General features: G+C 38.5%; 1 protein-coding gene across 2 annotated transcripts; it reads right to left on the bottom strand.

The window, feature by feature from the left end:
* Positions 1-2004: 2004 nt before the first annotated feature.
* LOC115066671 (uncharacterized) lies at positions 2005-5396 on the bottom strand. 2 transcript variants are annotated; one of them, XM_049450274.1, is made up of 6 exons: positions 5059-5396; positions 2949-3070; positions 2810-2887; positions 2619-2695; positions 2221-2433; positions 2005-2144 (listed from the first exon to the last, which is right to left on the bottom strand). In XM_049450274.1, exons 2-6 carry the CDS (start codon positions 3064-3066, stop codon positions 2013-2015), a joined length of 618 nt encoding a protein of 205 aa, XP_049306231.1. In that variant the 5' UTR covers positions 3067-3070; positions 5059-5396; the 3' UTR covers positions 2005-2012. The 2 variants fall into 2 exon arrangements, with proteins under 2 accessions (XP_049306231.1, XP_049306230.1); XM_049450273.1 differs by lacking the exon at positions 5059-5396 and having other exon boundaries at positions 2949-4164.
* Positions 5397-15534: the final 10138 nt, after the last annotated feature.

Genomic DNA, 15534 nt, shown 5'->3' on the forward strand with positions numbered 1-15534 from the left:
CCAATATCCAGTGGGAATATCAAGAACATAACAAAACTCAGGTCATTTTTAACATAAAGCTTCTAATAAAATATGCTACATATATAAACTTTTTAAATTTAAGATATTCTTGAAGCGTTAAAAAGTATCATTGCGGGCCAAAAGAATATACAAGAAAGGCTAGACAAATTGGAGGAAAACGTATTTATAACTTTGCAGAACCAAAAAGCCCTTAGTGAAGGCCAATTGTCACTGGTTCACAACCAAACTGCTATATTTGAAAAACTGAATGAGATGGAGTCGAAAGTAAGTGTTTTACAATATTGTATGTACACTCAGTAATAAAAGTAAATCTAAGACTTTATATACATATATCTTTTCGTCTAAATTTATTTGTAAGATTGTCGAAAAGGCGGATGTTTTGGCGTAAAATAAGTCAATCAGAGAATGCAAAGTTCTCTTAAAACGAGTGGAGCAGTCAGTGTGCGGCATGACCGGCGAAGTGATTGACAAAGAGCTGGATGACGTCGCTAGCACTTTTCCGATGGAGTCGCAAGCAACAGTTGCGGAAGTAGAAGATAGACTGCGAAACCAAGACTATGCCCAAACAATGGTAACTTAAAAAATAAAATATAATAAGTTTACTACTAGTTACAATACTTTTACTTCTTTTAAGACTACATTCCTTCACAAGCTTAAAGGCGCCAGTGATAATGTGGCTGACGTAATACCTAAGGTTTTCTCAGATGAGCTCTTGGAAGGATATAATTGGGATGGCAGGTGGAGCAAGAAATCCCTATGCAAGTTGGTGCTGGTTGATACCATTTTAAGAAGTACATACATATACATAATTGCAACTTAATGTTTACTTAAAATGTTTACTAATATATATTTTTCTTTTAATTTAGATGCGTTTCAACAACAAGGGTGTAGGAGTTCCGAGCAAAATATAAAGCGATCAATACTGCTCAGCCAACACAGGTTAAAGCAGCGTACTTATTTTAAATAAGGAAACAATAATTAAATTTAAAAACTGAACAAATTAAAACCAAAAAATGAAGCTTTAATTTTACATTAATTTTTTTTTACTTTTTGTACAATTTTTTTATAACATGAATTAATGAATATTATATGAATTAAAATGAATTTAATTTTTTCTAAATAAAATAAATTACAATAAATTAATAAATGTATAATTTCTACATGTGCTTACATCACATATGATTGTCACAACTGCATGATATTTACATCATATGTGATAGTCACACATGCAGGATGTTGGCGTTATGCTTGAGGCATTCATGACAGAGATTTATATCATTAATGACACAACCCTGCGAGAAGCATACTGGTAAAATGACTAGTAAAACGACCTGGAGCCGTGACGGGGACTTTCCGTAAATCTTTCAGTCACACTCTTAAGAGCCATGGGCACTTTTTTGACCGTTTCTTTTCATTACGTACCTAATTGTGTGATTGTATATACCGTTCTTACTCAAAGCTTAGTAGCATAACAAAATGTATAGCTGCACCGCTCATTCACGTTATTTGGGCCCGGTTTTTTACCAGTAAATTAACTAGTAGCTTTTCCGCAGATTTACTAGTTTACTGACGGTCATTTTTTGAGAAAATGTGTGGTGAAATGAGAGTAAAACTTCTAGTGATTTGACAATTTTTTTGACCGTCATTTTGCAGTTAAATACAAAGTGAAATACTAAGGTTTTTTACTTGCCATAATGGAATACCGCAAAATATATTTAGAAATAAAAATCCATTTTTTTTGCATGTTTTCTTTTATATTAGTATTTTAAGAAAAATTTACAATTTTGTTATAAGTTTTTTTTGTTCAGCAAATAGCGTTTTTGCTTTTGCCTGTTGTGGCTTTGCTCAACGCTCTTTCGGACTTCCTTTTCGAAGTCGATGCGTCCATGCAGTTTGAAAATTTCTGAAACAAATAAAACATAATAACAGAAAACTTGGTAAATAAAGTTAACAATAGTATGAATTACCAAATAGAGCCACGCCAACTATTTTTAATTCTGAAGCGATTTCTTCCCGCACCTCCCATCCCAATTGAACAAACTGAGGACTTCGTCGCCAAAAACTCCCTTCACAACCTCGCCAATATCCCCAGAAGTGCCCTTTAAAGTGAAAAGATATGTTATCTGCAAAGACATTTGTGATTTTGTTAATTCATAAACATGTGTACTCTAAGAAAAAAAAAACAAAAACAATACTCACAACTGCATCTTCATAATTTTTTTTTAATATCTTCTCCTCCAAATCAAAGACCGCATCCAAGGTCTGCATTGGCATAAGAACTGCCAGTTCGGTGTGAAAGTCTTCGCAACTTTCTCCCGAGATGCGGCACACTGTCTGCTGCACCTTTTTTACTAGGACTTTCGTCTCTCGCACGATTTTGTGGTGGGCCATGACATCAGTTTTATTAATTAGCTGAAATATGTACATATGTAGATAGTAATAATTGATATACACCTGTGTGCACAAAAATAGCAGCTAAATTCAAAATTGAATTTTACTGCTATTTTTGCACACACAGATGTATGAAAATTTGCATTAAAAAATATATAAAATGTATACTTCTGTAAGGAAGTGACCTAAATATAATGATCACTTACGTTTTCTTCCAATTTGTCCAGGCGACTTTCCAAGTTCAATTGCTTTTCCAAAATTAAATCTAACTTGGCCATTATATCTGTAAGAATAAAATTATTTGTAGCAAGTTCATACTTCTATATACTAGGAATAATTAGTAAAAGTGCTAAAAAAATATTGGCTTTAATGTTTTACGTAAAGTGGTTAACATTACCTTTGTTTGCATCTAAGCCCTCGGAAGCAGTTGCAGTTTCTTCAGAGCAAAACATGTGTTGGCTGTGCGGAGTGAGTACTGTAAAACATTTCATAAAGTCTGAAGAAAGTTATTTCTATATTTATTTCGAAAAGCTTACCTTGACTTGAAGAGCTAGCGTAAAAATTATGCGATAGTTGCACTTTTTTCCTTTTTAAGCCCTTAGGAGTGGAAGTTGATGGTGGCGTCACATTAAAAATATCATTCGACTCCATCATATTGCTCCAACGATGCATTATTTTAAAAAGAAAAATATATATAAATTAGTGAAATTCTAAGTTGAACAGATTTGATAAACAGCAGAATAAACATACAACTAGTGTGCAAAGTTATAAAAGAGGTGGTGTAAAATTGGAATTAAAAGAAAACGATTTTCATGAGGTACGCAAAAGTATTTGTATTTAATATTTTTTTTTGGAAAAAGTATTAATTCTTCACTTAACCTACTTGCTACTAAAATGCCAAGAGCAGAAAATGATTCAAGGGGTTCACTAAAGTAATTACTGATTTCTTTAAAATTGTAACCGACTACTACTTCTGCTCCCGATTCAATACTCGTATTTATGACTTTGAAAGGTCCCGTCTCTTGACTGAAGCAAAACGAATCTTTCTCTTTTTTAGGATTTATAAAAAACGTGTCAAACATTGAATTGTTTTCTTCTATTAAATTATTTCTTTCTTCAATTCTTAAATATAGCTGTTGCAAAATATTCGTAGGGGATTTAATAAGTTTTTTTAAGCGCTGCATGTAATTTTCAAATTTGTAAGCAGAAAATGTGTCTAAGGGACCAAATTCTGTAGCACTTTCAGACAAATGAAGTAGGCCATGCAGGTTAAAACTTATCAAATGTTCCCCATAAATATTGCCAAACAAACTAACAAACTCCTCTAATAATTGTTGTACAATATTTGCTTCTCTTTTGTAAGACCTTTCGCAAGAAAGAATACGTATACTAGCATGTAGTAAAAGAAAATGGTAGTACAAATCTTCATCAACACAATTTGTTAAAATAAATATACCAGAGTATAATAAAAATTGTCGATATTCAGTAGATTTCCAACTTTTTAAATCATTGAGATTTCTGCAAACTCTTCCGAATTCAGAAGGAACCCAAGAAGAAACAAAATTGATCTTTTGATTCATTACGTTAACGTTTACTTTACTTATTATAAGGTGTAGCAGCTTTTTAGCTACACCTAAATCGACGAGGTGCATGGGATCTAAAGGGAATTGAGAAACCATTCCAAAAGCTGCTACTTCTAGCACGTTTTCTTGTTCCCGAAATTCTAAATTATGGTGTGCCGGATCATTTCTATTTTTGAATGAAAAATCTGTTCTTAATTCACTTAAATTTTTAGAGAAGCATACCCTTCTTTTATTAAATGTGCCTACTTGACAACATTTTGGGCAGCCGTGCTTTGAATTGTGATTTTGAACCCCAGTCACAAAAGCTCTCGCTGGCGAATCACAAGTAAACAAACGAATATTAAAACTTTTCAAAATTGGATTTATTAAACCGACTTTTAACCCGTTTTTTCTCAAGTACACTACCTCGTCACAAAATTCTTTCATAAATTCATTTGTGCAATTTGGTTTCTGTTTTCCTGAGAAGCAGGCAATAGTGAAAGGAGTGGTTTTCGGAAAGCCAACAGTTGAACCAAGAATGGGCCATAGGGCTCTGTTCGAACTTTTAAATAGCCTTAAGCCGTCGATTCCAACATCTATTAACACTTCACTTTTTTCATTCAAAAATGGAAATGAATTTGATTCAAAATGCTTTTGGATGCCAATATATGTAAATTCTCTTTATAACTGATTTAATTTTTGTTGTTTCAAGCACAGTTTTTGCAGACAAGGGCAAATCATGCACTCCTATTTTTCTTAAAACACTGAGCAAATCGCTCAATACGGCTTGAGACACATTATTTTTAATTGCCCATAACTTTAAATGCTCGCACTTTTCTGCACTTGAAACAACTTCATTTTCATTTTCCGACTGGCATTCTGAGCCGGAAAATGAGAAAGAATCTTCAGGAATAGAATGTAGCGCACCCGCGGCAGCTTCGCCATCTTCCCCATCAGCACGCGCAAATTCCGATAAACTTTCGTATCGCACTGAACTTCTTTCACACTCCTTTTTAATTTTGCACATTTCATTATAAAATGTTTTCCTCTTCATTTTTTGTATAAATAATATCACTTTACTCACCTGATGTAATTGTTTTGTTCTCGTTAATTCACTCGCGCGTCTTTTTGCGGCTTTCGCGTTCACTTGTAAATATGCAATTAATTGTGATACATATGTCGTGCTGCCACTGACATGAAAATAAATGCCACAACAAATGGAATTGCTTTCTCTTCTTCTAATTTGCCCGAATTTTTAAAAAAGCTTTGCAAATTAATTGATTTTGTCGATTGGGCAACACCATTTTCTTCGTTTTGGTCTTTTTCGGTCAAATGAAACATTGCTCCATTCCTATGCACACAATATGCGCGAATGAATAAAGCATAATGTGAAAGTTTGATGTTGTTTCTTTTTGCCAATCATTACTACAAATTTTCAACATGCTTTTTTATGCATTGGTAAAAATGCTTGAATGTGTTTGAGAATCGGTTATGGAATTTTTGCAGGGAAATTTTTATTCCAAACACCGTTGGAGTGAGCAGTGTAGCTATATGTTGTTCAGGTTGTTAAACCTAGTATGTAAGAAAGAAATGCAATATGACATGTATACAAAAGTTTTTGTCAACTTTTTCATATTGCCCTGTGATAGAAACTTGCGCTGAGCCAGTGACAGAAAATTGTGTCACTAGTGATTGTCATATGATTGATCAAATGATTATTATCGTTCTTGTAGGGCCTTGTTCTTTGACCGTCAAAAACAAGCAGTATTGCATATAAAAGCAAAATACAAACATATATATATACATATATACATATGCATGTACAAAGTGCAGTGATCTCTAAACGAGCTCTCACTAGCGCATAAGATAATTACAAAAGATCCGCTTATAGGTATACCCTATAAGAATTACGGACACAAAATATATATATAAAAAAAATATATAATAAATAAATATTATATATATACATATATACATACACACAAAATATATATATATATTACAAAATATATATATGTACATACATATTCATATATGCACATAGAAAAAACATTTTCTGCGGTTATTAATAACTAATTACAACCAAATTAAATCTAATTGAAGTAAATACAGTACATGCGTAATTTACTTATTTCGTTGAAAAACTCTTATTGACTTACAAGAGTTTTGGTTTTCGGCTTCACGTACAATTGAACGCGTTATTGTTATACTAATTTCGTTCAAAACTCTTATTTACACAAAAGAGTTCGCGCCCAAACACATAAGTACATATACATACAAAAATATTTGGAAAGTGCGGTTATCAAAAAGCCAGTGGTTTTATTGATTCTCTTTGAAACTCTTGTATACAAAAGAGTTTTCTATTCTCTATATTATTATACAAAGCTATTTCTGTACATCTACCAGTCTAGTTTACACTTAGACATATTAAATTATTTTAAAACATTTTCTAAATGAGCTCAGATTCAAAAGATTCTAAAGCAATACAGTCACTAAAAGTTCCAAAAATGATTTCAGAAGAAAAGAGCTCATGTACACCTGCTTATGCTACACGCTCAAAGCAAGGTGCTACAAAGCAAAAAAGGCTGAAAGATATTTCATATACTAAGTTTATTGCTGAGAGTGACAGTCTAATTCGATACTGCACTCGATTTTCAACTTCACCGATTCAATATAATTCTGAATCGGTATTAGAAATCAAAAAAGAAAATCTAAGCAATTTCTGGACACGTCTCCAAGGTGCGTATGACGCAATTGTAGAATCTGACGAATCAGATCTACCTGAAAGTTTCAAATCTTCAGCATACTCCAAATATGAAAACTGCTTAGACCAGTACGAAGAGACGAAAGCTATGATCTCCGATCAATTGAAATTAATTAAAGCAATTGCACCTACTCCACAAACGAGAGTAGAGCTGCCACAAGTTCAAAGCCAAGAGGCGAGTTTAGGCATCCACCTCAAGGTGCCCGCATAAGACACTGAAATTTTTCATGGTGGTTATGAACAATGGCCGTCCTTCCGGGACATGTTCACAGCCGTTTACATAAACCACCAAAAATTATCTAATGCACAAAAATTGTATCACCTCCGAAACAAAACAAAAGGTCAAGCAGGGGTATTAGTCAAACAGTTCGCTCTTAATGACGAACATTTCAATTATGCTTGGGAAGCTCTAAAAGCTCGTTACGAGAACGAAAGAATATTAGTCGACAAACAAGTCACAATATTAATGAATTTACCAAAAATTCAGAAAGAAACAAGTGAAGAATTTATAAAACTTCAATCCACTGTTTCAAATTGCTTGTCGGTTCTAGCGACACAGAATATTCCCACAGACAATTGGGACCCCATTCTGGTAAATATATGCACATCCGCATTACCAGAAAAATCGTTACTTTTGTGGGAGCAATCGCTCTGATCACGAAGAAAGTGCCCAACGTGGCAACAAATGAAAGATTTCTTAACTACCCAATATGAAATTGCGGAAATGGTAGATAAAAAATGGTCAGAACTAAAAACGTTCAACACGACCTAAATCGAAGCTTCATTAAACCCCAAGCGAGTAACAACAATAACTTAAATCGTAGTTTTTTTAAAACACTAGCGTTTACATCCGACAAAATAAACAAACGTCATGCGAACTGTATAAAGGAGGGCACAGGCTGAAATCTTGCGAGAGATTTAAAAAAATGAATATTATCGACCGCAACAATTTCGTGAAAATTAAAAGACTTTGTACAAACTGTCTGTCACATGCGCATACACGCAAAGAGTGCGAAAGCAAATTTAACTGCGTCTACTGTCATAAACGACACCATTCGATGCTTCATATAAATAATTTTTCCAGCTTACCCCCAAATACCGCAAATATCAAAAGAGCCACGGGTTTAGTTGCAACAATAAATCCCGAAGTGCCAAATCCACACAATTGCCAAGAAGCACCATGCTGCTCAAAGGCATTAAAAACTCAAACGCTACATAGCGAAAACCAAAGTAGGGTACTACTACCCACAGCAGTCGTCTCCATCGAATATCGAGGAGAACTGTTTAAGCTCAGAGCCCTAATAGACCAAGGATCACAACGATCTTTCATAGCGTCTAGGGCACAAAATAGGCTAAATATACCAACAAGACAAGCCAACTTTGAAATTACGGGAATGGGCGGAAGAGTAGTTCAAAACTCTAATAAAATCTGCCCCGTTACCCTATTCTCCCCCAAGCGGATATAAGAATACAAGCAGAAGCTGTAGTCTTACCGCAATTAACCAATATGTTACCAAGCTATCATATAAATAGCAAGCATTGGGAAAAGGTTTCACACCTTTAGTTAGCAGATCCCAACTGCAACACCTCCGCTCAAATAGACCTTCTATTAGGCAGCGATCTCATACCATAGATAACACTCGAAGGTATTGAGAAAATTTCAAACACACTTTTGGCACAAAAAACTATTTTCGGTTGGATCCTAAGTGGACTAGTTACGGAACCAGTCACAACAATGACAACTCAAGTTGAGGAAATCTCAAACGAGTACTTCAATTCACAATTGAAAAAATTTTGGGAGATAGAAGAACTCCCCCCCATTTCAATGAAAACCCCCGAAGATCAGTATTGTGAAGACTTTTACAAAGCCACAACTACTAGATCAGATAATGGTCTGTATGTCGTACGACTACCACTAAAACAACAATTTCCCAACACAATGGATCACATGGAGGAAGTAAGCCCATGCGAAAAAAATCATCAATGGCAAATACTACTCATTTTACTTGCCACATTACGCAGTAGTAAAGCCAGATAAAAAAAACAAATAGAATAAGAGTTGTCTTCAACGCATCAAGATCCACTAGCTCGGGGAATTCCCTAAACTATATCCGTTTACGGAACCCACGCCTCAACCTGATTTAATGCTGCTTATTCTAAACGTATTCAAATATGTATTCAACGGGGACGTCGAAAAAATGTATAGACAAATAGTCGTACATAAAGACGATCAAGATTTTCAGCAAATTATTTTGCGAAAATCCCCCAATAGTCCACTACGCGACTTCAAGATAAAAACAGTGACCTTTGGCGTTAACTGTGCCCCGTACTTAGCCATTCGAACACTCCATGAATTGGCTGAAAACACCAAGTCAGAATTTCCTCTGGCGACCCAGGTGTTAAAAACACAAACGTATGTAGACGATATTCTGTCTGGAAGTCACAGTCTTCCACAAGCATACGAATCATTATCACAAGTAATACAAGCCCTCAAATCCGCAGGGTTTCCATTAAAAAAGATTACGGCAAATCACCCAACTATATTAAAAAATATCTTCTTCTTCTTTACTGGCGTAGACACCGCTTACGCGATTATAGCCGAGTCAACAACAGCCTCTCATCCGAGGTTGGTTGAAACTTTTCACTGCGGATGTTTTTTTACGTGACGGGTCCCAAACCCAGCGCACAACCCTATGCAGGGGTTTGTTTCGCCTTCTCACTTTAGCTCGCCTTCAAACGGATGTTCTTAGGCCACACAGAGGATACTTGGTCAAAGACCGGAAGTCGTGAGCTGCTTGAGTCATATGCAAAAGAATCGTTTCTGGCCACTCCCAAGTGAAAGGCGATCAGAGAACTTTCCTCACTTGCGTGAACTTCTACACATGACTCCATCCTCCATAAAAAATATACCAAAAGAAAATTTGTTGGACACTAATTTCCTTATTTTCGAAAAGGAAAGTACAACAAAAACTCTGGGCATCCAATGGAATGCGATATCGGACCAGTTTTCATACCCGACTGAGTCCATATCCGCACTATCCGCCATTACAAAACGCCAAATTCTCTCCTCTGTGGCAAAACTTTTTGACCCCGCAGGATGGCTATCGCCAATTATGATTCAAGCCAAAATGCTGATACAAGAATTATGGCTAGATGGTACCAACTGGGACGAGCAAGTAAAACCACTTCGTTTAGAAAAGTGGTCCCAGTTCGCGAGCAATCTAAACGATATTACACAAATACAAATCCCACGATGGGTAAATTATGTCCCAGAGCACAAAGTCGAACTACACGGCTTTTGTTACGCCTCTGAAAAGGCGTATTGCGCCACTATATATGTTCGCACACAAAGCGACAAGGCGACCACAAGCCACTTACTCGTTGCAAAAGCAAAAGTGGCTCCTCTAAAAACCGTAAGTCTATCACGACTAGAACTATGTGGTGCACTACTACTTGCCAAACTAGCATCCATAGTGCAAACGCAACTGAATATGGCAAAAAATAAATTATATCTCTGGTCCGATTCCGAGATTGTATTAGTCTGGTTGGAAAAACCACCGCATGCATGGAAGATGTATATTTCCAATCGAACGTCTCAAATTTTTGACCTAGTGGGATCGGCCACTTGGCGACACGTAGCCAGTGCTGACAATCCTGCAGATCTAGGTACAAAAGGGGTGCAAACCTCTACAGAACAGAATCTCCCGATTCTTGGCCACAATCGCCCATGCGCAATATTATTGCCCCAGAAAGTCGAAAGATCAACTCCTTTCACGCAACATTGGATGATACTGACATCTTGGAGAGATTTTTATCTTAACCCCGAGCCCTCAGGTTAATCGCTTATATGCTCAAATTTATAGAGGGACTCAAACTTTGCATTAAAGGAATACGCACAGTATGTCCCCAAAGCGATACAGTGACGCACCTAGACTTACAAAAAGCAAAGGTCGCTCTTATCGCATCTACTTAAGCGCGCTACTTCAGCCAAGAGATATCAGTACTGAAAGAATCGAAGCCGATTGATAAAAAGAGCTCACTCCTCGTACTAAATCCATTCATAGATACGAAGGGTCTACTACGTGCAAATGGTCGGCTTGTCAGTTCAAGCCTAACGTACAACGAACGTCATCCCATTGTTATACCAGAGAGATCGCAACTTGCCACATTATAACTCAATTACGTCCACGTACTATTATTACACGCTGAACACCGCCTTATGCAACAAATAGTGCGCCAAGAGTTTTATATCCCAAGACTCAAGCCAAAAATAAAGAAATGCATTTTTCGTGCAAGATATGCACTGTGCATAAGCAAAAGATGCGAACACAGATTATGGCAGCACTTCCACCGGAACGCTGCAACTTTGCTCCGCCCTTCACTATCGCTTGTGTCGATTTTGCTGGGCCTTTTCAAATAAAGGCATCCATGCTAAGGTCTCCCACACTGATGAAAGGCTACGTGGCTGTCTTTGTCTGTTTTACGACAAAAGCAGTACACCTCGAGCTATGTACAAATCTGACAAAAGAGGCTTTTCTCGCGGTATTTGCTCGCTTCGTCGGACGACGTGGTTTTCCGTCAAAATTGATTGTACAAAAGTACGCTCCCCAAGGCATTAACTGGCAGTTCATCCCTCCAAGCGCTCCTTATGTGGGTGGTTTGTGGGAATCAGCGGTAAAAAGCTTTAAATCCCACTTTGAAAAAGTAGCTGGAAACTACAAATTTAACTTTGAAAAATTTACAACATTATTAATTCGTATTGAAGCCGTCCTCAATTCACGGCCATTGACGACACTCTCGCAAGATCCCTCAAATCTAACAGCTCCTACACCAGGGCACTTTCTCAAAGGAGCACCCATTCTGGCCATACCTGAGCCAGGCGTGGAGTCGCTTTCCTTACTAAACAGATGGGAAAGAATTAAAATTCTACATCATGATTTCAGCCGCCGATGGAAGGAGGAGTATATAAAGGACCTTCACAAAAGGTACCGCTGGAAAACTCACGAAAAGGCGCCAAAGCTTGGAGATTTTGTCCTAATACAGGACGATTGTTTTCCCTACAGAATGGCGGCTTGGTCGCATAGAGAAGCTATATCACGGCTCCGACGGTCATATCCGAGTAGTTGATCTCCGTACTCAGAACGGAACGCTGACCAGACCGCTCGTAAAACTGTGCTTTCTACCAACCGCAGATAATAGCGAAAACGCGCGTAATGACCAATCCGTATAATAATACCGAAATTGAAACATCCGTTTAATAACCAAAACCGAAATAAACCGCAAAAAACAAGCCGATGTTCCCGCTATACAATTAACAAATTAAATAAAACGCTCAAAAACGAGAAACACGCTAATACCAACCGTTCAAAAATAATATTCCGTAAGCAATTAACAAAAAAAACTAATCCAATCGTGGCACGATTGCTCATATATAATTATGACAGATTTATAATTAACAATCTCCTTTATACAAAGTAGATTACCATGGACCTAGATATGCCAGTGTTAGCCACGCCAACCGTTCGGTCGGCTACCAGCGTGCAACGCACCGGGCCTACCCCAACACCCCGAGCTGCAGTTGCAACAGCACCGTCAACAGGCAATAGTTCATCACGGAACTCGGACGGGCATCGTATAAGATGCCCCCTATGCCGGCGCCCACATCGCCTGCACCACTGTGGGATTTTTAGAGGAATGCGACCGTTACAACGACAGCAAGTGGCCCAGGCACATGGGCACTGTTTAAACTGCCTATCGCAGACGCATCGGCTTCAAGAGTGTGAGTCGAGGGGTTTGTGCCAAGTCTGCAGCCACCTATACCTCGCAGCCACGCAACAAGGCATCAACCCGGAAGTCGAGCCGTGCATCAGCGGGTTGAAACATCGATTCGGCGTCGACAGCCTAGGCCCCAGCCACGGCGATCGGTGGGTCTTAGCAGCGTCGTGGCAACGCTGCAACAGCTGCAGCGACTCCTAGGCTAAGCAGTTGCCTAGGGGGGCCGGGATGGTTAAATGAGTCTCAGACCCCCCTCACAACATTACACTCCCACACCATACACATTACATACACCACCTCATCATTCACCGTCACCTCTTACCTACACACCACATCAGCATTACATTCCACATCACACGCACACAAATACTACAACATCACCATTTCAACATACCAAAAAAAAGGAACAAAAGTCCAATGGCATTTTTAAACAACGTTGAAGTTTTCGGTGGTGTTGTCTTACCACTGTCTGGTGATTGCCGACAGACCAGTCAATTTCGCTTTTCTGAAGGCAATGAGATTAACGAATGTTAACAATCGTTCTTTTGTTTAAGTTCTGGAACATTTCAATTGACCATATTATGTTCATAACTGGCTAGGTAATCTGGCTGTTCCATCCAAGATGAACCAATCAAGACTGTACATAAACCCCTATTAGAGAGGAACAAGATAGGTGTTTTTTTTTCGTTGGGAAAATAGCAGAAAAACCCAACGACGGATAAATGTCAATCCGTCAATCAATCTCAGATGAATACTAAAATACATTTTATACATTTATAATGCTCATACCTCGGACGTTGTCATTACGATGATGCCATATCACATCAATTAAGCAAATTCGTAACGGTCCTACCGAAAAATCTTGAGTTTTGTAACGGAACTTTTTGCTGCCCCTGCTTCTTACAAGTATAACTTGCTGAGGTATACTCGCCGTGTCCAGAGTTCGTTACAATAAATTTGTAAACATTGGGGCTCTTCTGTGAATCGTATTTTATTTTATATTATAATTTTAATTAAATTTACAAAATTGTCTCCCGCGTTGTAATGTCGTCGCCCGAGGAAAGTGCTGTCAGGCTAACGGTTCGGTGTGGTCCGTTAGTGAAATACCGTTTCCCGCTCTGCTGCGCTCCTGGGTGCTAGACGACTGGCTGCTCTGTACCACGACGATCACGCTCGGCTACTTCTGCCGGCGCTCGCGTAGACTTCAATGACGATGTCTTGTGGAGTGCATTGACGCTCCCGTGCTACGACGACCACGCTCGACTATTTCTGCCAGGGCTCGCGTAGGTTTCAATGACGGTGTCCTGGCGTATACGTTGACGCTCCTCTGCTACGACGACTGCACCCGGCTATTTCCGCCGGCGCTCCTGTATGCTTCGATGACGATGTTCTGGCGTTGACATTCACGTGATACGACGAATACGCTCGGCTACTTCTGCCGATGCTCGTGTAGGCTTCAATGAGGCTGTCCTGGTATACACGTGGACGCACCTCTGTCACGCTGGTGATGTCCTGTTCAACCACTTTTGCCGCGTAAAGATACCGGACCACGGAAGACTGCGTTAGCAACCGCGATGTTAAAGGTTGAGTTGGTCAGAGGATAAACTCACTACCAAGCTCACTCTTAACAGACGGCGTTCACAAGTCAGGGTACCAATGCATGCTTGTTGTTGTTTCGTCTGCTTGTCTTATTTCTCCGTCCCGTGGTTATCCCGTTGTATTGTTTGCGTGGCGTGTTTTTACCGCTGCGTATGCATTCTTGTTGTCATTTCATCTGCATGTCTGGTTTCTTAATCTTCTTGTGTTTCTAGAAGTGGCGTGGTTTTCCCGTTGTGTTGTGAACAATAGGGTGTGTCTTTATAGGTTGTGTGGACTAAATTCTGTACAGATATTTAGTTCTCACAGTTTCTCAAAAATTATTGGCGACTACGACTAGTTATAAGTTTATTTATCTTCTATGTCTACAGGCACAATACATATCTTTTGTACTGACCTGTAAAATGTTCGTTGCCGTTCGAATTGCCACAGAACGCACCAAAATATCACTGCTGGGACGCCTATTGACCATTGAGCTGGTGGAAAATTCTCACATTTAATCAGCACTAATTGTCCCAATCGCACTCGCTCTGATCTCTTTGCCACTTCTTGCGTTCCTGCAGTGTTGCCAAATACTCATTTTGCATCTGACCCAAAACGCCTTGGTAATAGTCTGTCGCTCTCTCCGCTAATTAATGTCTCTAGTCGATGAATTCTCCTGAATTGCGAAGTGAAATAGAAGAACTAGTGGTTCACCAATTAAAAAATGTCCATGCGTCAAAACTTGAAGGTCAGGTGGATCATCATTCAGCGTATGTAAAGGACGTGTACACGAACTAAATGAAACTTCATCGACTTTACTGGTATTTCGTAAATTCCTAGCTGGTGAGGAGATGCTGGAGTTATGAACCGTCATTCTGTACCTTTCCCACTTACATGCTGAAATACCTCCTTTTTATACCATACCTAAATTGCCTTGCGTATCTCTCTAGCTGCTGCCACAAACCCTGTACCATTATTATTGTATATTCTTTCACAGCGACCACGACGAGCTATAAAACGTTCATAATAAGCAATTAAAGCTATTGTTGTAATCCACACTTTGTGCTTTATGAGCTAATTCCCATCCCTGTCAATCATTTTGATCTCCATCTGTCCAGTATAATCTACTCCTGTGTGTAGAAAAGGCTTACCTGCTCTGAATCGAACTGGGGGTAGAGATCTGCCACCATTTGGACCTCTGTGCGACTATTGTATCGCACACAAATAACACATCAGTGCAGGTATTTCCTTAGTGAACTACGAAGGCGTGGAGTCCAGTAATTCTGCATCGTGATTTGAATGCCACCGTGTTTCGTTTTGTTATGCACATGATCCAATATTAGCCACGCTATCTGGATCCATCTGGAACTATCACTGGGTGTCGCATGTTTCCATCTAAATTTGAAATTTTCAATCGGCCCTGCACTCTAAGTAGTCCGTCCA

The sequence above is a fragment of the Bactrocera dorsalis genome, chromosome 2, assembly GCF_023373825.1.
Source record: "Bactrocera dorsalis isolate Fly_Bdor chromosome 2, ASM2337382v1, whole genome shotgun sequence".
In the NCBI taxonomy this organism is placed as follows: domain Eukaryota; kingdom Metazoa; phylum Arthropoda; class Insecta; order Diptera; family Tephritidae; genus Bactrocera; species Bactrocera dorsalis.